Source organism: Lepidochelys kempii, chromosome 14 (genome assembly GCF_965140285.1).
Source record: "Lepidochelys kempii isolate rLepKem1 chromosome 14, rLepKem1.hap1, whole genome shotgun sequence".
Taxonomy (NCBI): domain Eukaryota; kingdom Metazoa; phylum Chordata; order Testudines; family Cheloniidae; genus Lepidochelys; species Lepidochelys kempii.
Genome location: NC_136393.1, coordinates 26,349,151 through 26,375,194, shown reverse-complemented (window position 1 = coordinate 26,375,194; position 26,044 = coordinate 26,349,151). Strand labels below are relative to the sequence as shown.

Sequence of the window (26,044 nt, the reverse complement as noted above, 5' to 3'; positions counted from 1 at the left end):
AACATAATCCCAACTACACATATAAAAAGATGGGATCTAAATTAGCTGTTACCACTCAAAAAAGAGATCTTGGAGTCATTGTGGATAGTTCTCAGAAAACATCCACTCAGTGTGCAGCGGCAGTCAAAAAAAGCTAACAGAATGTTGGGAATCATTAAGAAAGGGATAAATAATAAGACAGAAAGTATCATATTGCCTCTATATAAATCCATGGTACGCCCACATCTTGAATTCTGCATGCAGATGTGGTCGCCCCATCTTAAAAAAGATATATTGGAATTGGAAAAGGTTCAGAAAAAGGCAACAAAAATTATTAGGGATATGGAACGGCTTCCATATGAGGAGAGATTAATAAGACTGGGACTTTTCAGCTTGGAAAAGAGACAAGGGGGGATATGATAGAGGTGTATAAACTCATGACTGGTGTGGAGAAATTAAATAAGGAAGTGTTATTTACTCCTTCACATAACACAAGAACTACGGGTCACCAAATGAAAATAATAGGCAGCAGGTTTAAAACAAACAAAAGGAAGTATTTCTTCACATAATGCACAGTCAACCTGTGGAACTCTTTGCCAGAGGATGTTGTGAAGGCCAAGTCTATAACAGGGTTCAAAAAAGAACTAGACAAATTCATGGAGGATAGGTCCATCAATGGCTATTAGCCAGGATGGTCAGGGATAGTGTCCATAGCCTCTGTTTGCCGGAAACTGGGAATGGGTGACAGGGGATGGATTACAGGGGATAATAATTACCTGTTCTGTTCATTCCCCGTGAAGCACCTGGCATTGGCCACTGTTGGAAGACAGGCTACTGGGATAGATGGACCTTTGGTCTGACCCTGCCTCCCAAAACCCCAGTAAATTTTTTGCTCTGTTAACTTTTCTAACAATTAAAGTTTGTCATCGACAGTCTGATATTCACACCTGCTGAATTTAATAAAAACAGAAACCAAGTACTTTATTCTTTAAGTATTAAAGTCATCTCATTGTCATATGAGCAGCAGTTTGTATTTTTGTTTGGTTACTCAGAGCTGTTTTGAGCCCTCTGGTCTACTGGTTCAAAACTGACAGTCGTTTCCTCTGAATTCACACCTTTGTTTTTTGCCAAGCACCATGAAATGGACAACAAGAAGAGGAAAAGATGCAAATTCAAAGAACTGTGGCTCATCCTTTCAGGCCACCATTGTCAGCTTTTTCTCCTCTTTGCTGATGTTATCTTTTCACCTTATAGTGTGGGAAGTTGAAATAATCTGGGCTGAATGGATGAAATGCATCAGAAAAATCTGCAGTGGTTTCAGAATCAATCAAGAAGATCCCATGCAGAGGAGCTATTCTGCCACAGTAACACTGCATGCTCTGCATCAAGCTTTTGTGTAATTGGATGAGTTGTTTGTTTTTTGGCCTGCATGATTAAATTATTCTAGCCACTCCATTCATTGGAGAAGTAGACTTCAGAATGGGACTAAAATTAATTAGGTTCCTTATATATTGTGATTAGGTGACTACAGCCCTCTGCTGTGAATCTCAGATGGGTGGAATTGTGCCCCATCATCAAGACTTTGCATGTTGGGAGGCCTTAAAGCAAAGGAGAGTCAGATGTCCCAGTCAGGATTCCAATGGATCTCATCAACTAATGGCAGTCCTGGGAAGTCTTTCCTTGAGCTAGGCCTCCTTTCCCCTTTGTGGAACACCTAGAATATTTGGAGTAGAGCTGGACAGACCATTTCTCCTTCATGCTTGGTCTCAGTGATACCTTGGCTGGCAAGTAGACACAATCAATTAGAGATGAGTAAAGTCCACCAAAATCGCTTCTGATTCCCAGGTTAGGACAGCTTGGTTAGGGGTGATAACCATTTTCCAGGAGGATGTGGGCTTCTGTGTAATCCAGTGGATATATGCATTCTCTCTGATATTCCAAACAGGTATCTCTCTCAGGAATGATGCTTTCTCTCTTTTTTTCATAATAACTTTCATTTCCCTGTAGATTAAAGAAGGGGAAATGATTCTCTGGCAGCTGTTGGCCTTGCTCCAGGAGAGCTTCCGTAGCTGTTTAGCCAAAGTACTTTGTAGATCTGAAATAGTCAGGGCAGACACAACCATTTTAAATGGACCCAACATTTAAAGTCTGTCACAATAGCACTAGACTTAGGACACTATAGAGCATTGATACATTTGATAGTCAGTCACCTCCTCAATCCCATGACATATTTGTGGGTTGCCTTCAAAATACATGTCATGTTTGGTGTTGTACTAGGATCTTCCAGTTAGTCTTGCTGTGGCCTCTCTTGTGGTCACTGAAGTAGTTGTGATAAATGCAGCCTTCTGGATAGGCAATCCCTCTTTTCTCTCCTAGCTGGATGATTCCCTTGCCTCAGATCTAGCTTTTTCTGCAGCAGATACCAGTGTGTTACTTTCAGGATCAGGTTTTTCTCCAAAGTTGCACTGAATTTCAGAATTAGCCAAGAGGTGTCATTACCTAAACTTCTTCCACACCCTGCTCAAACAGAGAAACCAATGCAACCTAGAGCTTTTACATTCCCTAGCACTTAGCTTGAGTCACCGATAGAACTTTTTTTGTTAAGAATGTAAGAAAAGTCACAAGGGCTACTTTAGCAAAATGGCTTTAAGAGCAATTGTAACAGATAAACTTAGTTTTAGGGCATTTGCAGATGATGAGGTGAGCAAAGGCATGCATTTGTTTCTGAACATTGTTGGTCATTGCTTTATTTGTACGTACAGATATTTGAGATCATTTCCTGTCTGTCCTCCCCATTGCCCTTAGTAAGGTGTACAACTCAGAACCCATCAATGCTGAAAGAGTGGATCCTAGTCACGGGAAAGGGAAATTTCTTACCTGGAATGCGTGTGAGAGGCTCTAATTGAGAGCCTGAATACACAGTGTACAGTAGTAGTTAGCCTTCAGCTCTTCTGTTAGCTGCAGAGATCTATCTGGAAATAAAAGGGAAGGATATAGTGTGCCCCAGGCATAAAAAAGTATTCAGTAGTGGATGGGCTGATTCACCTTGACTGACAGGTCTAAATGGGAATGGCCACCACTCCTAGATTGGTGGATCCAAGACACACTAGTTTTTGTGGTAAGAAATTCTCCTTTATCAGAGCCCAAGAGGAAGCTATGTGATGGTGATCAATGTTGTGAATCTATGCAGTCTGAATGTTATTAATACTTAATTATGTTGTTAGAAAATTGATTCCAATGATTGGTGTTTTTAACATTACAACTGAAAATAATATTTCCATTGTTTTAAAAAAATAAAAGGCATACAATATAATGCATTAACAGTAACAGTACAGCTCAACGATCTTCAAATGCAAGAACTGCTTTGCTCCATTTGAAGAGAGGTGCATTAGTTAGGCTTAATGGGGAAGAAAAATATAACATGCACTAATTTCTTATGCTAGCCATGCCAAAGGCAGTATGTCTAGATGAGTATATGTTTTACGTTATTGTGTCATGTGATAACAGCACCATGTTTTCCTGTCATTTTCACAACTCTTTTCCTGGCTGAAGTGATACACAAGCAACACTGGGTAGTAATCACATTGTCCCGTTCACTTTCAAAAGGAGAGAAGCGGACCTCATCCAGAAACTTTCCAGCAGGCTACAGTAAGCTTAACTGTCTGTTAGCCATTGTCAAATATTTTCCATGTCAGCAAAAATGGCATCTATAAAGTAATGAAATTTGTCTCAGCAATACCGTGCCATTCCATGAGTTATTTCTATGTAATGATATTACCACATTTCAGTATCATTTTTTAAATATATATATATTTATTCTCCTTATTCTCATGTTGATTCTGAATGATGTGTTATGTCTCTGTTTTCTGTTCTCTCAATGATAGCTGGCAGTGGCTCAGGAGGAAGGGTTATTAAATTAGCTAGATCTAACATTTTCATATTACTCTAAAATGCTTTAATCCAACACAAGTGTAGACGGTGCATACTTGGTAGATTGGGCATGTGTGTTACTGTCTGGCTGCATGTTTCACTCCAAACAAAAATGAGTTTGGTGTTCTGGGGATCCATACATAAGGCCAGATTCTAGTGTGAGTTACACTAGTGTGAATCAGGAGGACTCAATTGTCTTGGACATGGTTATTCGGAATCTGAGTTACACCGGTGTAAACTGAGAGAAGAATCTATCTAGTTAATCAAATAAACTCAAAACAAAATGTTGGAGCTTCTGAAGGCCCAATCCAAACCCCATTTAAGTCAGTGGGAGTCTTTTTGTGGATTTGAATGGGTGTTGGATTGGACTGTAAGGGCTGTGATATATTCTGTACAGTTTTCCATGCATTGCTGAGATCTGTGCTTTGAGTAATTTTGGTGGAGCATAGAAAGCCAGAACAGGCCTCAGTTGAGCTTCTGCCATTTCTTCATGATGAAAGTGAGGGACCTGGCCTTTGTTTTTTTTCTTTGAGTTTTACTGGCTGAGGGATGCTGAATGGAATTAATTCCTTCTTTTAAAGCCTTTGCTGAATCTCTTCATCAGTGATTGGTTCTAGACACATGGCATCAAATAGAATGTGAGAATAAACAGCAGAAAGACTTACAAATGAACAAGTAGAAGCAAAACCACTACATTCTGTGTCCTCTGCCTGGGGCAGAAATCCCTATTAACTTGTTGGCTTGCTCAGTTCAAGAAAGATTTTGTTCTCAGGACTCTGTTAAAACCTCACTAGGGAGCTGACATTTTCAGGCTACTTGAAATAACTCTGCAGCTTTGCTATTGGAGGATTTCCCCTGCCATGAAATACAAAACATGGCTACTGTTTTATTAATGTTAGTTAGCCTCCAAGGTGTACAGATTGATCAGTAAAGAAAGCTACATTTAAACAGAAAGCCTATAGAAATGCCACACTAGCTAATGGACTCAGTGCAAATTGATCAGCCAGAATCATAAACCTGCTTTTACTTAAGAATTGTGAACAGTGCACAGTGCCTTGAGTTTTCTTTTGGTCACTAATTTGGCTTATCAGCACATTGTCCACAAGTCAGCTTCTGAAATGCCATTGTGAACAGCATCTTTTTACCAGGCTTGCGGAGAAGTAGAATGAGTGTATGTCTACTAACCTCTGTGCAGTTAGTGACTTCCTTCAGAAATCCTGCATTAGACCAATTTGTGAAGCATAATTTGTCTGTCAAGCTTTTTAAAATCATGACGCACAGTCTTATAGAATCACAGAACCATAGGGTTAGAAGGATCAGCAAGAGTCATCTAGTCCAGTGGTTCGCAAAGTTATTTGATCGCACCCCCCTTCTTTGTGTTTCTAGTAGTTTACGCCTCCCCCTAGGCACCCAGCCAGCAGCCACCGCTCTCCAGCCGCCCAGCTCTGAAGGCAGCGCTGCCTCCAGCAGCAGCGCATAGGTAAGGACAGCGTGGTGTGGTATTGCCACCCTTACTTTTCAGCTGCTGTTAGCAGCAGCGCTGCCTTCAGAGCTGGGCGGCTGGAGATCCAGCGGCCTCCAGCAGCAGCGCAGAACTAAGGGTGGCAATACCACACCACACTCACTTTTGTGCTGCTGCTGGAGGTGGCACTGCCTTCAGTGCTGGGCACCCAGCCAGCAGGCACAGCTCTCCAGCCGCCCAGCTCGGAATGTGTGCAGCAAGTTTCTTCTTTCTTTCGAAAGCTTCTCCCAGCCCGCAGAATACATTCCGTGCCCCCCAGTTTGAGAACGTCTGATCTAGTCTCACCCCCTGCCAAGATGGCTATCCAGCCTCCTTTTGAAAACCTCCCGTGAAGGAGCTTCCATGACCTCCCTAGGCAGTCTGTTCCATTGTCCTACTGTTCTTACAGTTAGAAAGTTTTTCCTGAGATTTAATCTAAATCTGCCATGCTGTAGTTTGAACCCATTGCCTCTTGTCCTACCCTCTGTGGTAAGAGAGAACAACTTTTCTACTTTTTTATGGCAGCTTTTGAAGTATTTGAAAACCACTATCATGTGCCCCCTTAATCTCCTCTTTTCCAAACTAAACATACCCAGTTCCTTCAGCCTTTGCTCATATGGCTTTCATTGCATCCCTTTGATCATCTTTGGCACTCACCTCTGCATCCTTCTCAGTTTCTCTATATCCTTTCTATACATTGGTGACCAAAACTGGACACAGTACTCCAGCTGAGGCCTAACCAGTGTTGAGTAGAGAGGTACTATCACCTCCTATGACTTGCATGCTATGCCTCTGCTAATGCAACCTAAAACTGCATTTCCTTTTTTTGCAGCAGCATCACATTGCTGACTCATGTTGAGGTTGTGATCCACTGCAACACCCAGATCCTTCTCAGCAGTGCTGCTGCCAAGCCAGTTATCCCTCATTCTGTATTTGTCCAATTGATTTTTCTTCCCTAAGTGTAGCACCTTACATTTGTTTTTGTTGAATTTCATTTTCTTGTCTATAGCCCTGTTCTCCAGTTTATCAAGATCCTTTTGAATATTAGCTCTATCCTCCAAAGTGTTTGCAACCCCCACCTCTGCCCTTGACCCCCAGCTTTGTGTCATCTACAAATTTGATCAATATGCTCTCTATTTCTACATCCAGGTAATTAATAAAGACGTTAAAAAACACCGGACCCAGAACAGATCTCTGTGAAACCCCTTTTGAGACCTCCCTCCAATTTGACATCATTCCATTAATAGTTAGTCTTTGCAGTTGTTTAACCAATTATGTATCCATTTAATGGTAGTTCTGTGAAGCCCACGTTTCTCCAGCTTACTTATCAGAATGTCATGTAGCACTGTGTCAAAAGTCAAAAGCTGAAGTCCAGGTATATTATGTGTACCACATTCCCCAAATCCACCAAACCAGTTACCCTGTCAAAGAAGGAAATCAAGCTAGTTCTTAGTAAATCTATGCTGGCTGCTAGGGATCACCCCTTCATCCCCCAGGTATTTACAAATTGAATATTTTATACATTGCTCTAGTAGCTTCCCAGTTGTAGAGGTCAGGCTGACTGGTCTGTAGTTCCCAGGGTCCTTCTTTTCCCCCTTTTTAAAGATGGGCACCCACGTTAGCTCTTCTCCAGTCTTCCGGGACCTCTCCTGTCATCCATGAGTTTACAAATATTATTGCCAGTGGCTCCAAGATTTCTTCAGTTAATAACATCAGAACCTTGGAGGGAATAGCATCTGGTCCCACTGACTTGAATTCATTGAGATTAGTCAGAATATCTCTGATGCGTTCTTTACTTATCCTGATTTGCATCCTTTCCCTTTTATTGTCTATGGGAACTTCGCTAGTTGTCCGATCACGTTATTTTTTTTTGAGAAGGCTGAAGCAAAGTAGGCATTGAGTAGCTCTGCCTTTCTATCATCTTCCAATACCAGCTCACCTTCTCCATTGAGCACCATCCTTGGTCTTTCGTTTCTGTCTGACATATTAGTAGAACCCCTTCTTGTTGTCTCTAACATTTCTTGCCAGTTATATGCTCCCACCACAACATTTCATCCCTTCCCTCTTAGTTTTTTTGCTCTGATACCCACAGCAACACAAAGGCACTCACTGAATATTCACATACTTGCATATGCCACCTTTCTGGCCTGGCCTTGCTCCATTATGTGCTGTCACATAATCTTCAGGTTTGCGTGAAATTACCCCTCCACCTCTCTGCTTTCCCCTCATAGGACTTCTCGCCAATGCCAAAGAAATGCTTGTTTTTAAAAGTTTCAGCATTCCTACTGCTAAGATACTAATGGTAGAGTTTAATTACTGCAATACAATGAATTTATGCCTGTCCAAAAACGTGCAAATATTTTTATTAGGGCTGTCAAGCAATTAAAAAATTATTCACAATTAATAACGTGATTTAAAAAAATTAGTCGTGATTAATCATGCAGTTAAACAATAATAGAATACCATTTATTTAAATACTTTTGGATGTTTTCCACATTTTCAAATATATTGATTTCAATTACCACACAGAATACAAAGTGTACAGCGCTCACTTTATATTTATTTTTTATTACAAATATTTGCATCATAAAAAAGAAGCAAAAGAAATAGTATTTCAGTTCACCTAGTACAAGTCCTGTCATGCAGTCTCTTTATTATGAATGTTGAACTTACAAATGTAGCATAATGTCCAAAAAAAAACCCCTGCATTCAAAAATAAAACAATATGAAACTTTAGAGCTTACAAGTCCACTCAGTCCTACTTCTTGTTCAGCCAGTCGCTCAGACAAACAGGTTTGTTTATATTTGCAGGAGATAATGCTGCCTGCTTCTTGTTTACAATGTAAACTGAAAGTGAGGACAGGCCTTCTTATGGCCCTGTTGTAGCCGGCGTTGCAAGATATTTATGTGCCAGATGCGCTAAAGATTCATATGTCCCTTCATGCTTCAACCACCATTCCAGGGAACATGCGTCCATACTGATGACAGGTTCTGCTTGATAATGATCCGAAGCAGTGTGTACTGACACATGTTCATTTTCATTATCTAAGTCAGATGCCACCAGCAGAAGGTTGATTTTCTTTTTTGGTGGTTCGGGTTCTGTAGTTTCGGCATTGAACTGTTGCTACTTCTGAAAGCATGCTCCAGACCTCATCCCTCTCAGATTTTGGAAGGCACTTTAGATGCTTAAACCTGCGGTTGAGTGCTGTAACTATCTTTAGAAATCTCACATTGGTATCTTCTTTGCATTTTGTCAGATCTACAGTGAAAGTTTTCTTTAAATGAACAACATGTGCTGGGTCATCATCTGAGACTGCCATAACATGAAATATATGGCAGAATGCATGTAAAACACAGAGCAGGAGACATACAGTTCTCTCCCAAGGAGTTGAGTCACAAATTTAATTAATGTATTATTTTTTTAATGAGCATCATCGACATGGAAGCATGTTTTCTGGAGTGGTGGCCAAAGCATGAAGAGGCATATGAATATTTACTTTATCTGGCACGTAAATACCTTGCAGCACCGGCTACAAAAGTACCATGTGAATGCCAGTTCTCACTTTCAGGTGACACTGTAAATAAGAAGCAGGCAGCATTATCTCCCATAAATGTCAACAAACTTGTTTGTCTTAGCTATTGACTGAACAAGAAGTAGGACTGAGTGGACTTGTAGGCTGTAAAGTTTTACATTGTTTTATTTTTGAGTGCAGTTATGTAACCAAAAATAATCTACATTTGTAAATTGCACTTGCATGATAAAAAGATTGCAGTAAGTACAATACTTGTATGAGGTGAATTGAAAAATACTATTTCTTTTTATCATTATTACAGTGCAAATATTTATAATCATTAAAAATAACATAAAGTGAGCAGTGTACACTTTGTATTCTGTGTTGTAATTGAAATCAATATATTTCAATTGGTATTCTGTTATTGTTTAGCAGTGCAATTAAAACTGTGGTTTATCACAATTCATTTTTTTTTTAGTTAATTGCATGAGTTAACTGCGATTAATTGATGGCCCTAGTATTTATGGTTATTTTGCCGTAGAGTTTTGGAATCTTTTAGGCTTATTAGACTCGCCAAGCTTCCTGTGTGGCTCTAGCTCAGTAAGCTTGCAGTTAGCAAACTTCATGTCCTGCTTTTCTGTGACACTGTCCTTGGCCCTGAACAGTGGTGCCTGGCTCCAGCAGTCCTTGTGGCTAATGCCAAGCTGGATCCATGAACATTTTTTCCTTCTGTCAAAGGGCAACTGTTGCGAAGAATGATTGCCTTGCTTGGTGTTCCTAATCCCTGGAATATAACTGCTGTGACAAAGCAAAATAACCAGTTGGAGTAAGGTCTATAAATTGGCATCTTACAAATGCAGTGCTCCATATAGCGCTAGCTCCATATAGCACAGAAAATCCAAGTCTTATCTGTTCAAGCCCCATGGGACTCCCAAGCCTCTGATAGTTTTGGAATAACATTCTAGACTGGGATTTTCAAAGGCACTAAAGAGAGTTAGAAGCCCAAATTCCAGTGAATTCAATGGGAACTGAACTCAAAGACCCCTGGATTCCTTTAAAAATCTCCTCCATAATTATTGGAGGCTGAGAATGTTAATCTAACTGCTTGTGTGTGGGTATTAAAAGTGATAGTACTAATAAATCTTAAAATCTCCCTCCCCCACGGATCCATCTTGGGGCATCCCTGGGATTCAGCTTGATCTTGTGAGGGTTATATGCCTAGCTTGGAAATGGCTTTGTACCCACATTCCTGGCCTGTTACACGTTGATTGCATCGTCAGAAAGCAGAAGTGGATAGGGAAAGAGAAAGCTGACATATTATGACCTAAAAAGTCTATAAAGATTCTTATATATCACTAAACACAAGTGATTGAAATCCAGCCTCCAGCAGTGAAGCAGGAATCTGGCATTAACTACTTTCACATTTCTCTCTAGAGTTACTCTTTTGATATTTTAATTCCCAATTCACTGTGTTGGCTTTGTAGGGCAGACTTTAAAGATGCTGGCTCTAAGCGCTTGTCTACATTAGGGCTTTTTGCACTGCTATAGCTATAATAGTACAAACCCTATTGTAGATGCACTGACCTGGAATTAAGTGGGGTTTGCATTTATCCTGGTTTCACACCAGTGTACTCTCATATTACACTGATGCAATGCATCTACTCAGGGGTATGCACTTGTGTGCAGTTACACTGGTGTAGAGGTCCCTGCATTAGACAAGTCCTAAATTACCTTTCCACTGAAGAAATCACTATAAAAATCATAACATTTTAATGCTGACAGGAATGTTTGAGCTCCAGACTGTGCTTCTTACAGGAACATGGCAATATTTACTTCTAAGAGCTTCACTACATGAACAAGGTCTGTATTAAAATGTGTGCCACTCTGTTAAACATGTCATTTGGCCAAATGACCATTTCACGTGGGCATTTGAACAGGTGACTAAAAATCTGATCGGGATTGTTAGTGGCATTTCACTAGGACTAGAGCAAATTGCTTTCATGTTTGTAGTTCCATGGAGCACCCCTATTTCACGCCACCATCTTCGCACCTGCAATCCCCTCTGTAGGGAGAGAGGCATTGCTAAGACTTCTTACCCTCACCTCCAGGCTTGTGTCTTCCCCCTGCCACTGCAGGAACAGTGGCACAATTTGCCTTCGGGCTAAAGCAGAACAGGAACTTCGTTTTCCGTTTTGTAGGAAATTCCGTGAGTTTGAATTCCTTTCCTATTCCGGAAAGGAATGAACACAAAAAATTTTGAAATTTGCCTCAAAACAAAATTCTGGGGAAAAAAAAAGAATTTGAAGTCAATCGAAGCATTTGTTGTTTAAAAAATCGAAATGTTTCATTCCAATGCCCACATCTAATTTTTTTAATAATGTAAAATAAATTTAAAAATAAAAAATGATTTCCAAACAAAAAATGGAAATGTTCTGTTGTGAAAATGTCGAAATGGAACATTTTGACCTTATTGACCTTCCCCTGGAAGCAAAATTTTGGCACAATTAACACGTTTCTGCTAAATGTTTTGCTTTCAACGAATTGGCATTTTCCAGTGGAAAAAATTCCATCAGAAAATTTCCAGACTCTGCAGCAGCAGTGGTCCATCAGCAGGGATTTGGTGTCACCACTGTGCACATCTGCCTTCCAGTCCTTCCTGCTGCTGCTCTGGCTGGGAAGACATGAGCAAGAGGGGCCATCTCCTAGCACCTTTCAAAACAGCAGTTCACACCTGCTAGCTTCTTCCAGCAAACACAGAACCATTTTCAGATTACTGTCAAATCAAAATGTGCTAGCAGCAAGGAAGGCTGTAACTCTCATCACCCAGCTCCCAAGGTAAATTTTCTTTATGTTCAGCAGAGGCAGGTGGCAAAGTCTGAGGTGAGGTTTCTTCTGTACTGTTCTTCTGTTAGTTTCTTTGAATTGTTTTCACCTGCTCTTGTCTTCTGTTTCCTTTTTTCATTCCTTGCTTTTTGTTAAGTACATTCCATTCAGAATCCAAGTTATTATAGTGTTTTAATTTGAGGAATTTAACATACAGAAATCAAGGAAGGCCAAGAATAGATGAGGTCTCTGCGGATTTTTGTATTCTTAATGTTTGTGCCATCACCAGCATGACCACCCTTGAATTGTGTTTAACTGCAGGGGTTTCAGAGGGTTTAGGTGGGAAGTAGCAAAGTGGGGGAGTCAGAATAGGAAAGCTATAACAGGGGAAAGGGAGCAGCAGCATCACAAAAAGTTGCTGAGAGAAAAATAATGTTCCTGAAAGAAGCTGTTCAGTGAGATTCTTCTTCCATTGGGTCCACGGAATGCAGATGTTCAAGGACCAAGAAGTGCAATACCAACGTTTCATAAAGAAGCTAGAACACAGCAGATGAGGTCATTTAAGCCTTAGTTGTTCCAGTAAATGGGTACTTTGGGCCTGACCTTGCTGCCCACAAAGACCAAACTTCCAATGAAGCCCGAAGGGGTAGGCCTACACAACTGCTGGGAGCATGGCTCTCAGCCTGGATCAACAGACACTTGCACTAAGGGGCTCGGGCCAGCATGCTTAAAATAGCTGTGTAGACTTGGCTTTGACATTCAGACTTGGCCTGGAGTTCAGGCTCTGAAGCCAACCTCTGTCCCTAGGCTTCAGAGCCCAAGTGCCAACCCAAGTCGGAACGTTCATTTTGCTATTTTTTGCACTCTAGCGTAAGCCCGCTAACATAAGTCTGTCAACCTGGGCTGCAACACCTGCTCCCAAAAGCTATGTAGACATACCCAAGGAGTTCAGGAGTGGGCCCATAGTAATATCAAAGCATGTGTCATGTACAGCTGCTGGCTGATAGATGTTCTATTGTATTTATCAGCATGGAATACACTGTAGTATGTTTATTCCTTTGGCTGGTTAACTTGAGAAACTTGGCTTTCACAAATGCCTATCTGATGTAATGCCTCCATAACACTGGAGGGTTCTGGTGTGAGCGACCTTTTGATTAATGTGACTTTAAAGCAGGAAGCCCAGTCTCCTGGGATAGCTTATGACCAAGGAAGTGCTAATCAGAAGATGAACTCATGAGAAACACTGGAGACTTTTGCAGTTGTTTTAAGGTAAACACTATTATCTACTAGGAATAAAGTGTAGAAAATACACATACATTTTCTATTAAATCAATGTTAAGAACAAAATTTGCAACAGGTAATAGGAATCACCTTAAAACAACTGTGGAATTCTGTAGCTTCTGTCACAAACTATGGGCATCATCCTGCATTCCTCAAACAGACAAATTCATATTGGGGGCTATGGGAGCTCTCTGTGCCCGAGGACTCTGGGCTCGGGCACTTTGTCAAGAAACATTTGGTCTGGCAGCTTCTGGTTTCTTGAGTAATAGTCAATTTGCATTATATTTTATATTAAAAATGGCTCTTCATTGCCTTTTTTCAATTAGATGAAGTGATTATGCACTATTTGAAATAAGTTACAGTTTTCCATTAAGATCAACAAGCTCTTCATAAACCTGCTAATACAAACTGGAGATTTAGTTTGATTTCTGTTCAACATGAGCAATACAAGTAAGACAGGTAGTCACCAGCAAGTGCATTTCTGCAGGGGAGGTGACACGCATAGCTTTGTATACATGAGACTAGGAGTGCTCTAAAGAATCTTGGTTCTGCATGCTATACCAAGTCCTGCTACAAGCCTGATGTATTTTTATGCACAATAGAAAATAGCCATGTAAATGAGAGTAATTAGAATGAATCTAATCTGAGACACATATTAAGTCTTATGCTGCAGTTAAGACATATAGCTAATAAAAGCTGTGACCAAATGTATTTCTTTGTTGATTTAACATTCTCCCTCAACCCTGCATCCCCAAATAGAATCCTCCCTGGAATCACATTGTTGCTGTAGCCTATGTGCAACCCTCTCTTTCAATGTTTAATCAAGTGCTGCTGAAAAGAGAAAGTTACAAACTATTTAAAATATGGAAAAATTGCTTCCCAATATTTTTGACAGAGAGAGACTGAGAACACACAGCATTGAATCATCAGGAAAATTGAAGATTTCCCCTGAACAGCATTGGGATTTTACTGCAGAGGACTTGAAAGACCTTGGAGAAATTGGACGAGGAGCTTATGGTTCTGTCAACAAAATGGTCCACAAACCAAGTGGGCAAATTATGGCAGTTAAAGTAGGTGATGCCCATAATTGTGTTTGTACTTCAGTTCATTAAGGATGGAACGTGATGGAGAATTAATATTCATCCGTCTGTCACTGTCTACTGTTCTGTTGTGTTTATCTCCAGTATAAAGGGTACTTGTGCTGAAAACACAGTGTGTAATGGGCATATCTGTCAAGTGAATTGTGAAGGTCTTATACCTTGCTTGTGCACTTTAAAAAACTGACTGTGCCTCTTAGGAAGCAACTGCAGTGGGGGGTTGGATGGCTCTGGAGACTGGTAATGGGATATGAGGCCTTTCACCTGCTGATCACTGGTTCAAATCCAGCTTAGGTTGGTAGTAAGCACAAGTTAACATCCAATGGCAGCTTAGTGTCCTTTGTGAAATGAGTTAGTGACTAAAGACTGGTTCCAACTGGACATGTATCCCTGCTACAGCAATTGACAGCCTCACCAGAGAGGGCAGGAAATGAGTGGGCATGTTTTTAGAGAACATACTGCTCTCTCAGTCTCACCATGATGTGAAAGCATGGAGTGCCTCCTGTGCTGACCCAGTCCTGGAAACACAGAAGGTCTAAGCCTCTAGGGCTGTCCATTTGGTACTTTACACCAGCACCAAACTCATGCTTTTTTGTTTTTTAAATATTGTTTTCCTAGTTCTTGTGTAACATAAAATAATCTTTGTCTGTGCTTTAACACTGCACGTTGTTGGGGATTTTTGATTAGTCACCTGAAGGTCCAGTTTGCGGTGAGATGGGCAGTGGATGTTTTTTCACTCTGGAAGTGATGAATTATCTCTTCTTTGCTTGTGCTGCATACCAGTTAATGATATCCGGCTTCTAAATCTAGTTACAGGTACAAAATAGTGACACATGCTCCCCTGGCTTCACTGGAAGAGTAGAAGTGTGCTCTGAACCCAAACTATCTAGAAGTACGTGTTACTTTCTTTAATGGTCTCTCTCTCCAAACACAGTCTAAGTGGGTCTGGACATGTTAATTCCCAGTGGGTTCATGTACTTGTTGGAGCCAGTTTGGGGATGTGTTGCAACCCTCTTGCTAGCAGCCATTCTATATGATAGAGAGATGGATAAGACCCAGTTGCCCGAGATTTGTATATGTGCTGTCCCTGGGAACAACTAAAAAGTTCTTGGAGTCTCCAGCATCACTCCTCTTTCCTCTTACTTCCCCCAGCAACATGGCACCCTCCTTCCAGCAGACAGGAGGTCAGTTATGCCTTTTGGAGTTGTTGGGATGGGCATAGCAGAATGATGCCTGGCACCTTTCCTGACTCAGGGACAGAGCTTGCTGCTGCTGCTTCAGCACTCCCAGCCTCACCAAGCCCAGTGAGTGGGAGATGGAAGGAGCCACTGGAGAGCACTGTGAGGCACTCCTTACCATTGGACTCAGCGGGTGGGCTGTGCCACATTCCTCAAGGCAAGTAGTCTTGATGTTGAAGTTGTTTAGGATTAGCTTTCCCCACAAAGCCGATCCTGAGCTAGCTGCTGGAGCGTGTACTGGACATGGCTTTCTCTGATTTTTGTGACTGTTGCTCTTTGGGCAGTCCGGGAGGTAGGGCAGCCTCTTTAGACCAGCTGGACCCTATTGTCCCTCATGGGTGCCTGGTGCTCTGTGATGGGTCACCACTGGGTTATTCCTCCTCTCCTTCCTCGCACAGAGAGAGGCTCCTCTCTCTCTAGCTTACAGTGTGACACCAGCAACTGACTCTGTTCCAACTCCCAGTGTCTTGCCTCTGCTTGAAGAAGCAGTTGATGTGGTTTTCTAAGCCTCTCCACTTTCTGTCTGCAGGCAGGAGCTTTCCTCACTATTTTGGTTTTTCTCCCTCTGCCTTGTGCCCCCCTTGGCAGGAAGAGGATTTTTGAGAACAGGAAACTGGTATTTAAAGAGAAAACATGGCAGGGCAGCAGGCCCAGCTAAGATCAGAGAACTCCTGCGCGTGCCCAGCCACACATTAGCGTGTCACCTGCTCCACTTTACAGCAGGGCGGCAGGCAGCAGGGAGTGAAATTCAGCAGGAGGAGCTGGCTTTGCAGACTCTTCAAGCTGGTTGTTCATAGCTGCTTGGTGCTTCAGGCCAAGATGAAGCATCGACTCCAACAGCAGTGATGTAGCAGACAAGCTTTCAGCTGTGCGGGCGGGTCATTCAGCAGCAGAACGTGACGTTTTGGAAGTGACAAGTCAGAGACCCGTGGCTGTTGTCTTCTGTTCTGACTGGGGTGAAATAAAGTTCCCAGGAATGTGTCTGTAAATGGTGGATTCTCTGTGACTTTAAGTCTTTAAACCATGATTTGAGGACTTCAGTAACTCTACCGAAGTTGAGTCATCTATTACAGGAGTGGGTGAGTGGCCTGCAATGTGCAGGGGGTCAGACTAGATGATCATGGTGGTCCCTTCTGACCTTAAAAATCCATGGTGCAGGACCCAGTCCCCCCATCCCTTTCAGGCTGACATGGTAACCAGGTATTTTTGCTCCACTTGTTCCAGGAAGGGCCATAGCCATTTCTGATTGTGGTTGCTATCTTGAACCCCCATCTCCTCAGTGGATCTCGCTGACCTCCAGGCCAGGTCTGACTCCTACAGGCTAGAAACAAACCACAGTTTAAAAAATGAACAAACAAACCGAGTTCCCCTAGTCCAGTGGCTCAGCTTCCCCATATTTACTCCCTGTTCTCGTACATTTGGGCAGCATGGGGTTCTGGGCACTGAGCCTGTTCTGTCAGCTCCCTCAGATAGGTCATTTGTGCAGCAAGGCCTTGCCTTTCATTTTCCACTTCTTCCACTGGCTTTTCTTCAGAGAGTCAGCAGAGTGGTGCAGCCCATACTACTAGCCTCCTGGTGTCCATAAGCCCACTGTTCCCCTAGCTGTCTCAAGTTTAACCTACCTCAGTCTTCCATTTTACCACTGCTTTCTCTGTGTCTTCTTTATCGTGGGATGCAGCAAAGTGGTCTAGCCCATACTGCTAGCCCATCAGTGTCAGCAGAGCTCCTGTTTTCTGTTTGGCCTTCCTTAGGTAGCCAAACTTCTGCTAGAATACTGCTTTTCTTACCAAAGCAGCAGAGCAGCCTAGCCCGTCCTGCCAGCCTGCATGTGCCAGTCCCCACCAAAGTAGCTGGTATCTGCAGGCAGATGTACTATTAAGTTTTCTTTTTTTAGTTTCCTTTCATACATGCTATAATGGTTTAGCCAACCATTTTATTGAGCCTAGCAGCAGCTTTCATCTAAGTATTACTGCTGAAGCTAGTTGCTCACACCATCAGCCTGCCAGCTTCAATGGACAATCCAAAAGGCTGTGATCCTACATTAAAATGTCAGCATTAAGGGAGGATGGTGCACCATTTTGTTGCACAGGTGTAAAAACACTTCAGCAAGGCTTTAAACCTCACATAGCATTACTGCATGACCAAAGGACTTCAGCATGAGTGCTCATGCCCAGCTCTGCTTCCCTCTCTTCCCCTTATGATCCTCTGCATGTGTATGTTTAAAAGTAAATAAAAAATATAAATGTATTCCCATGTCTCTCCAAGAGCCTGGGGCAGAGCTGGGGGCAGCGGGTAACTGAAAGGGGTGGGGGGGGAGAGCAAAAATAAGAGAAATACCGTAACAAACAAAAACATGCACCTTGGGCTTCTCCATGTTTCCCCCTTAGAAGAGAGCTTTCTAGAACCAGGAAACCAATTATCTTCTGCACCACTAAGGGAGCTCTGTTGTCCCCACTCAGTTCCTGGTCAGTGGTTGTCCCAGGAAGCTCATCAAAACAAGTACCTAGAGTTGCAAGTAGTTAGGAAGGTGAGCTCTCAATCTGTAAGCCTCCCTCTTGATTTGTCTACCGCCTCGTCCAGCCGTTAGCTAATGTTATACCCTTTGGTGCTAGATTGAAGAGCTCATTATTAAATATTTGTTCCCTATGTAGGTACTTATGAACTGTAATCAAGTCATCCCTTAATCTTCTCTTTGTTATACTAAAAAGATTGAGTTCTTTGAATCACTGTAAGGCGTGTAATCCTTTCATCAATCATGGCTCTTCTCTGAATCCCAGTTTATCATCATCCTTGAATTGTGGACACCGGAACGGGACACAATATTCTAGCAGAAGACATACCAGTGCCAAATACAGAGATAAAATAACCTCTTCACTTCTGCTTGAGATTCCCCTGTTTTTACATTCAGGGACTGCATTAGCCCTTTTGGCCACAGCATTGTATTAGCTGATTATCCACCAGGATCCCCCAAGTCCTTTTTCAGTCTCTGAGCTTCCCAGGATAGAGTTCCCAATCCTGGTAAGTATGGCCTACACTCTTTGTTCCTAGATGTATGTATTTACATTTGGCTGTAATAAAATACATATTGTTTGCTTTCGCCCAGTTTACCCAGTGATCCAAATCGCTCTGTATCGATGACCTGCTCTTTTCATTACTTACCACAACCCCCAATTTTTGTGTCATCTGCAAATTTTATCCATGATGATTTTAAGTTTTCTTTCATTTCATAAAAAAAAATGGTAAATTGCATTGGGCCAAGAACCAGTCCTGCAGGACCCCACTAGAAACATACCTGTTGGATTATTATTTCCCATTTACAGCAACATTTTGAGGCTTATCAGTTAGCCAGCTTTAAATCCATTTATTGTGTGACATGTTAATTTTATATCTTTCTAGTTTTTTAATCAAAATGTCATGCGGTACCAAGTCAAATATTACATCAACATTATTATCTTTATCAACCAAACTTGTAATCTCGTCAAAAAATTATATCAAGTTAGTTTGACAGGATCTATTTTCCATAAAACCATTGACTGGCATTAATTATGTTGCCCTTCTTTAATTCTTTATTAATCGAGTCCTGTATCAGCGGGTCCATGATCTTGTCTGGGATTAATGTCAGATTGACAGGCCTATAATTATCTATGTTACCACATAAGAACGGCCATACTGGGTCAGACCAAAGGTCCATCTAGCCCAGTATGCTGTCTTCCGACAGTGACCAATGCCAGGTGCCCCAGAGGGAATGAACAGAACAGGTAATCATCAAGTGATCCATCCCCTGTCGCCCATTCCTGGCTTCTGGTAAACAGAGGCTGGGGACACGATCCCTGCCCATCCTGGCTAATAGCCATTAATTTATCTAGTTCTGATTTGAACCCTGTTACAGTTTTGGTGTTCACAACATCCTCTGACATTGTGTAAAGAAATACTTCCTTTTTAAAATATTGGCACAACCTTACATTTTCAGTCTTCTGGAACTTCTCTGGTGTTCCAAGACTTATTTAAAATCAACATTAACTGTCAGCAAGATCCTCATCCAGGTCTTTTAAAACTCTTGAATGAAAGTTATCTGGACCTGCTGATTTAAAAATGCCTAACTTTAGTATCTGCTGTTTAACATCCTCCTGAGATACTGGTGGAATGGAAAGAGTGTTATCATGTGATATGGCTACATCATCTGTTTTTTCCCCAAATACAGAACAGAAATATTTATTGAACACGTCTACTTTTTCTTCATTATTAATGATAATTCTAGTAATGGACCAATACTATTGTTAGGATTCTTTTTTTTTTCTAATGTACTTTAAAAATGCCTTCTTATTGTCCTTAACTCTGCTGGCCAGAGATTTGCACTTGCTTCCCTTATCAATTTTCTACAGTTCCTATCGTCTGATTTATAGTTATTATTATCCATTTCGCCATTATTCCATTTGTTACATATTATTTTTTTATTTTTTTAAGCAGTAAGAGCCTTCTTCCTCAATTGTAAAATTGTGGCTTTTGGGTACTTAGTAAGGTGTTCTTAAACAATTCCCAGACATCATTCACATTTTTCTAATTAAATTTTTCCTCCCAGCTGATTTGGCTCACAGTTGTTTTCAGCATTGTGAAATTGGCTTTTTAAAGCACCAAGTGTATATGTCACTCATCTGGACTTTATTCTGATTGCACGTTATAAATGTGTTCAAATCATGAGGTCTTGTGTCTAAATTATCATTAATTTTTAGTTCTGTGATCAGTTCCTCTTTATCTGTCAAGATGAGATCTAATATAGAATTCCCCCATGTTGGATACAACAGTTTTTGAGTCAGGAAACTGTCATCTATATTTAGAAATTCTAAGAATGTTTTAATATTGGCAGCATGAGACATCCAGCATGTGTCACTCAAAACCTCTCAGCTTTTTTCTTACCCATTATTGATAGGTGCATCAGGAGCCAGTCATCCTGTTCCCTTGTGTGATTTGGGGTCTGTAACAGAGATCAATTAGTACCCCATTTTGTGTTTTATCTGTTAGGACATTGCTCATTTTCATCATCTGAGTCAGATGCCACCAGCAGAAGGTTGATTTTCCTTTTTTGTGGTTCGGGTTCTGTAGTTTCCGCATCAGAGTGTTGCGCTTTTAAGACTTCTGACAGCATGCTCCACACTTCGTCCCTCTCAGATTTTGGAAGGCACTTCAGATTCTTAAACCTTGGGTCGAGTGCTGTAACTATCTTTAGAAATCTCACATTGGTACCTACTTTGCGTTTTGTCAACTCTGCAGTGAAAGTGTTCTTAAAATGAACCACATGTGCTGGGTCATCATCTGAGACTGCTATAACATGAAATATATGGCAGAATGCAGGTGAAACAGTAGGAAACATACAATTTTCCTCCATGGAGTTCAGTCATAAATTTAATTAATGCATTAATTTTTTAACGGGCGTCATCAGCGTGCAAGCATGTCCTCTGGAATGGTGGCCGAAGCATGAAGGGGCATACAAATGTTTAGCATATCTGGCATGTAAATACCTTGCAATGCCAGCTACAAAAATGCCATGCAAATTCCTGTTCTCACTTTCAGGTGACATTGTAAATAAGAAGCGGGCAGCATTATCTCCCGTAAATGTAAACAAACTTATTTCTCTTAGAGATTGGCTGAACAAGCAATAGAACTGAGTGGACTTGTGGGCTCCAAAGTTTTACATTGTTTTGCTTTTTAATGCAGTTATGTAACAAAAATATATACATTTGTAAGTTGCACTTGCACGATAAAGAGATTTCACTACAATACAGGAATGAGGTGAATTGAAAAATACTATTTCTTTTGTTTATCATTTTTACAGTGCAAATATTTGTAATAAAATAATAATATAAAGTGATCACTGTACACTTTGTATTCTGTAAAAACAATGAGACAATTCAATTGTCTCAGTCTTTATTCAGGCCTAATTTGATGGTGTCCAGTTTGCAAATTAATTCCAGTTCTGCAGTTTCTCGTAGGAGTAAAAAAAAACTTAAAAAACAGACTCCAATGAGAAACTTCAAAAACAGACTCCAATGAGAAACTGCAGAACTGAAATTAATTTGCAAACTGGACACCATTAAATTGGGCCTTAATAAAGACTGGGAGTGGATGGGTCATTACAAAAACTAATTTCCCCATACTAATTTCCCCCTACTGTTACTCACACCTTCTTGTTAACTCTTTGAAATGGGCCACTCTCATTACCACTACAAAAGTGATTTTTCCTCCTTTGGTATTCTACGGTTAATTGAATTGTCTCGTTAGCACTGACCCCCCACTTGGTAAGGCAACTCCCATCTTTTCATGTACTGTGTATATATATCTGCTACTGTATTTTCTGCTCCATGCATCTGATGAAGTGGGCTTTAGCCCATGAAAGCTTATGCCCAAATAAAATTGTTAGTCTCTAAGGTGCCACAAGGATTTCTCATTGTTTTTGCTGATACAGACTAACATGGCTACCACTCTGAAATTTGTATTCTGTGTTGTAATTGAAATCAATATATTTGAAAATGTAGAAAAACATCCAAAAGTATTTAATAAATTTCAATTGGTATTCTATTGTTTAACAGTGCTGTTAAAACTGTGATGAATCGCGATTAATTTTTTTGTGTTAATCAAATGAGTTAACTATGATTAATTGACAGCCCTAATAATAACTAGACCAATCCTGATTGGTTTTTGTCTAACCTGTTCTTAAAAAACTCCAGTGACGAAGATTCCATAACCTCCCGTGGCAATTTGTTCCAGTGCTTAACCACCCTGACATCTTTCCTAATGTCCAGCCTAAATCTCCCTTGCTGCACTTTAAGCGCATTGCTTCTTGTCCTATCCTCAGAGGTTAACGAGAACAATTTTTTCTCCCTCTGACTTGTAACAAACTTTTAGGTATTTGAAAACTCTTATCGTATGCCCCCTCAGTCTTCTCTTCTCCAGACTAAACAAACTCAGTTTTTTCAATCTCTCCTAATAGGTCATGTTTTCTAGACCTTTCATTATTTTTGTTGCTCTTTTTTGGACTTTCTCCAATTTATTCACATTGTTCCTGAAATGTGGCACCCACAACTGGACACAATACTCCAATTGAGGCCTAATCAGCGTGGAGTAGAGCAGAAGAATTACTTCTCATGTCTTGCTTACAACACTCCTGTTAATACATCCCAGAATGATGTTCACTCTTTTTGCGACAGTGTTACACTGTTAGCTCATATTTATCTTGTGATCCACTATGACCCCCCAGATCCCTTTCAGCATTACTCCTTCCTAGGCAGTCATTTCCCATTTTGTATGTGTACAACTGATTGTTCTTTCGTAAGTGGAGTACTTTGCATTTGTCCATATTGAATTTCATCCTATTTACTTCAGACCATTTCTCCAGTGTTTCCAGATCATTTTTAATTTTAATTCTATCCTCCAAAGTACTTGCAATCCCTTCCAGCTTGGTATCGTCCACAAACTTTATAAGTGTACTCTCTATGCCATTATCTAAATCATTGATGAAGATATTGAACAGAACCAGACCCAGGATCAATCCCTGCAGGACCTCACTCATTATGCCCTTCCAGCTTGACTGCGAACCACTGATAACTACTCTCTGGGAATGGTTTTCCAACGAGTTATGCATCCACTTTATCGTAGCTCTATCTGGGTTAAATTTTCCTAGTTTCTCTATGAGAAGGTCATGTGAGACAGTATCAAAACCCTCACTAAAGTCAAGATATACCAGGCTTATCGCTTCCCTACTATCCACAAGGCTTGGGTTAGATTTATTTGTTCCTAGCTCTCCTCTCTATTACTCTTGAGCTTTGGAGGGTTTTCTCCAGGGGAGTGGCTGCAGCATGTTGCACCCATGGTCTGCACGTTAGTTGGCAGCGTTTTTGTACAGCCTTCACATGCTGTTGGGGAGGTGTGCTGATCACTCAAGATTCTGCTGCTTATTCCAACAGTTTATTTTGTTCTTGTTACATTGCTAAATGTTTGCTCCTTAGCCAGTTAATCATGGTCACTGAGCTGTGGTGGAATGTCCCTGGTGCACTTTGGCTAAACAATATCATCTCTTTATGGCCAGACCCACTCATAGCCTGTGGTTGTACTGGATGCAACATATGCTTTTCCCCTATTGCGATCACCTATCTTCAGTCTCCAGCACTTTTGTATGGGACCTCCTCCTAGTTCCACTATAAGGTCGTCTTCTCCACTCCATGAAGGTGCATTAGTTGAGGATATCATGCTGTCTTCCTGGGTTTTCTTGTAATACTTGTGTCTGTTTGAAAGAGTTCTCCAGTATAACTGAAACTCTTTCTCTTCTCTGGGCCTGCTGTCTGTCTCCTCTTCCTCCCTTCCCAGTTAGAATGTACTTGGAAAAGACTGGGCAGGGTGGTTTCTTGTTCTTGACATTCATTTCAGTTTATTGTTATAATAGCGTCTTCCATATAAACTATATTCTCAAGTGCTTTACAATGGTAGGTGATAAATAACGCAGAGGAGGTAAAGGCAGGGAGAGAAGAGATGTTTTGAACTGAAGTTTGAAGTGCAGTGGAGAGCCAGAGAGATATAGGGATGGCAGGAGCTGTAGAGGAGGAAGCTGTTGCACTAGCCTTGATGAGATTGTGCAGGGGAAGAGGGAGAGGCCAGTACTAGATGACTAGAGAGAACAGTGTGTATCTGGGGAGAATCCAGGAAAGGTCTTAAAAACAAGAAGGGTAATTTTAGGCTGGATCCTGAAACGAAAGGAAGTCAGTGCTATTGTAGTGATGGGGTTGCACAGCTGAACTTCTTTCTCGGTGTGGGAGGGCCGATCACAGGATTCTGTGTGTGCTGGAGCCAGGAGAAATTGGGGACCCATCGAGAAAAGTGTTCTAGTATTGAAAGGGGATGGGCGCTATGGATGAGGGTTCAGCAAATGTGGAGTAGAGGCAGCATTGTTGAAGGAAGATGTGGGCAGAGGAGATGACCTCTGAGTCGAGGGAGATGCCAAGGTTTCAAACTGGAGAAAAGCTAATTTCTGAGCCCCCACTGTTCATCTGCTTTGTAGAGTGTTCCAGATGGAGACGACCAGCGGTGTGGCAGTGTTCTACATGAGTAGCGGTCTCAACTGGGAGCTGCCCAGACAAAGAGCTCAGTACATTCAGTGTTCTTAAGAGGTGCTAGGCTGATGGTCCTGGCTGCTAATGTCCTCTGTCCATACCATACCAAAGCAAAAGCAGCAGTACTGCAAGCTTCTTGAGACCCCAACCACCCTACTGTCTGCCTCTCCTCCCACCTTGAGGGAGCTGTTAGGTTCTTTCAGCCCTTGGCATCTCTGCAGGGGCAGCCTACAGGGGGTCAGTGTACTGTATATTGTAGTCGTGTCTTACGTGATGTGTCATGGAACAGACTCACCAAACTCATTTCACATACACCACTGAACTGCTGTCAGATAGATTTGAACCAGTGACCTAGACATGAAAATGTCTGTAGCTTCATTACTAATCCCCTGAGCCATCCCTCTCTGTGCCTACAGTTGCTGTATTTCACCCATTTGGCTGCATTGGAGGGGTGTGTGACGTGATTCCTGTGTATGCTGTGCAAGTAGCTTACCAGTTTTCCACAGTACCGTAGGATTCGTTGGGAAAGGAAGGAATTATTGTTCTAGGCTAAAACATAAGTTACTGGAACATTAAGGCTGCATGGTGAAGCACTCGGAATATCAGGAAATGTCAAAAGTAAAAACAATTGTGTAACAGCTACTCTACCCCCTGTGTATGTGTCATTACGAGACAGTATGCAATTACATGATCATACGTTATTTCTCAAATAGTGCAGTACAAGAGCCTGACCCTGAAAACAATCTACAACCATCTGTAGCGCTTTTTTAATGAGTTGTCTCACTGATGTCCATGGTTCTACGCTCAGTTGTGAGCACTATGCTCGGTAGTGTTGGTAGGATGATGCCCTCGTGCCACAGTTTTTTCTACATGTTTTGGCAAGAATTGGTTTATAATGATAAAATTGTCTCTATCCCTCCCCTTTCCCCGACTCATGCTGGAAAACAGTTGAACTGTTTTTGCTGAAGCTTTTGAAAAACAAAAGTCTTCAGTCAGAAACTGAGCATGGAAAACTTTATCCTGAAACACAAGTTTTGGAAAGCTATAATAGAATGCAAACCATTATGTATCTTTAACTATAGAGGCCACTACCAGGCAAGAAATGCATAGTTGTTTGGTCTTTTAGCTTGCCTAGTATGTACAGTATAAATCATGGCATGAAATGACCAACTGGTCTGAAAGACCTGCAGGCATGCTGTGATTGATGTACAGTGTAGGGAGTGCCTTCGTCTTAATTTCCTTCCTTTAGTAAATTTAAATATAATCTTTGAGGGTTACATTTCAAAGAAGTGTTCAGGTCCCAGCATCAATGGAGCTGTGGCTAACTCACCACTGCACGTTGCTTTGAGCATAAAACCCTGAATATTGTTTTGCTGTAGGTTTTAAAGAGGGTAAAGAAAATCTTTGATTGCCTTTTGCTGCTTAATGATGCTCCACCTGATAACACTGAGATCTGAAGTAAAATTTGGCCACAGATTTCATAATCTGAACTAACTTGCTTTAGATTTATATTAATTGCAATTTTTTTTCTCATTTAAAAACATGGTCTAGTTCTTTAAAGCATGTTGTTTTCATGTGTTTGAGA

At 41.2% G+C, this 26,044-nt stretch overlaps 1 protein-coding gene across 15 annotated transcripts in view; it reads left to right on the top strand.

The window, feature by feature from the left end:
- MAP2K4 (mitogen-activated protein kinase kinase 4) overlaps positions 1-26,044 on the top strand; it is a 169,692-nt gene that overhangs the window by 95,958 nt on the left and 47,690 nt on the right. For 11 of the 15 annotated variants that reach the window (XR_012154740.2, XM_073310261.2, XM_073310266.2 and 8 more), the window contains 2 exons: positions 3,532-3,627; positions 13,922-14,096. Coding sequence is in view for 14 of the 15 variants with exons in the window: in XM_073310261.2 (XP_073166362.1) it covers positions 3,532-3,627; positions 13,922-14,096 (271 nt within the window). In the remaining variant the exon portion in view is untranslated. The remainder of the gene's footprint in view (positions 1-3,531; positions 3,628-13,921; positions 14,097-26,044) is intronic. The other 4 variants (XM_073310273.2, XM_073310275.2, XM_073310270.2 and 1 more) reach the window with 2 other exon arrangements.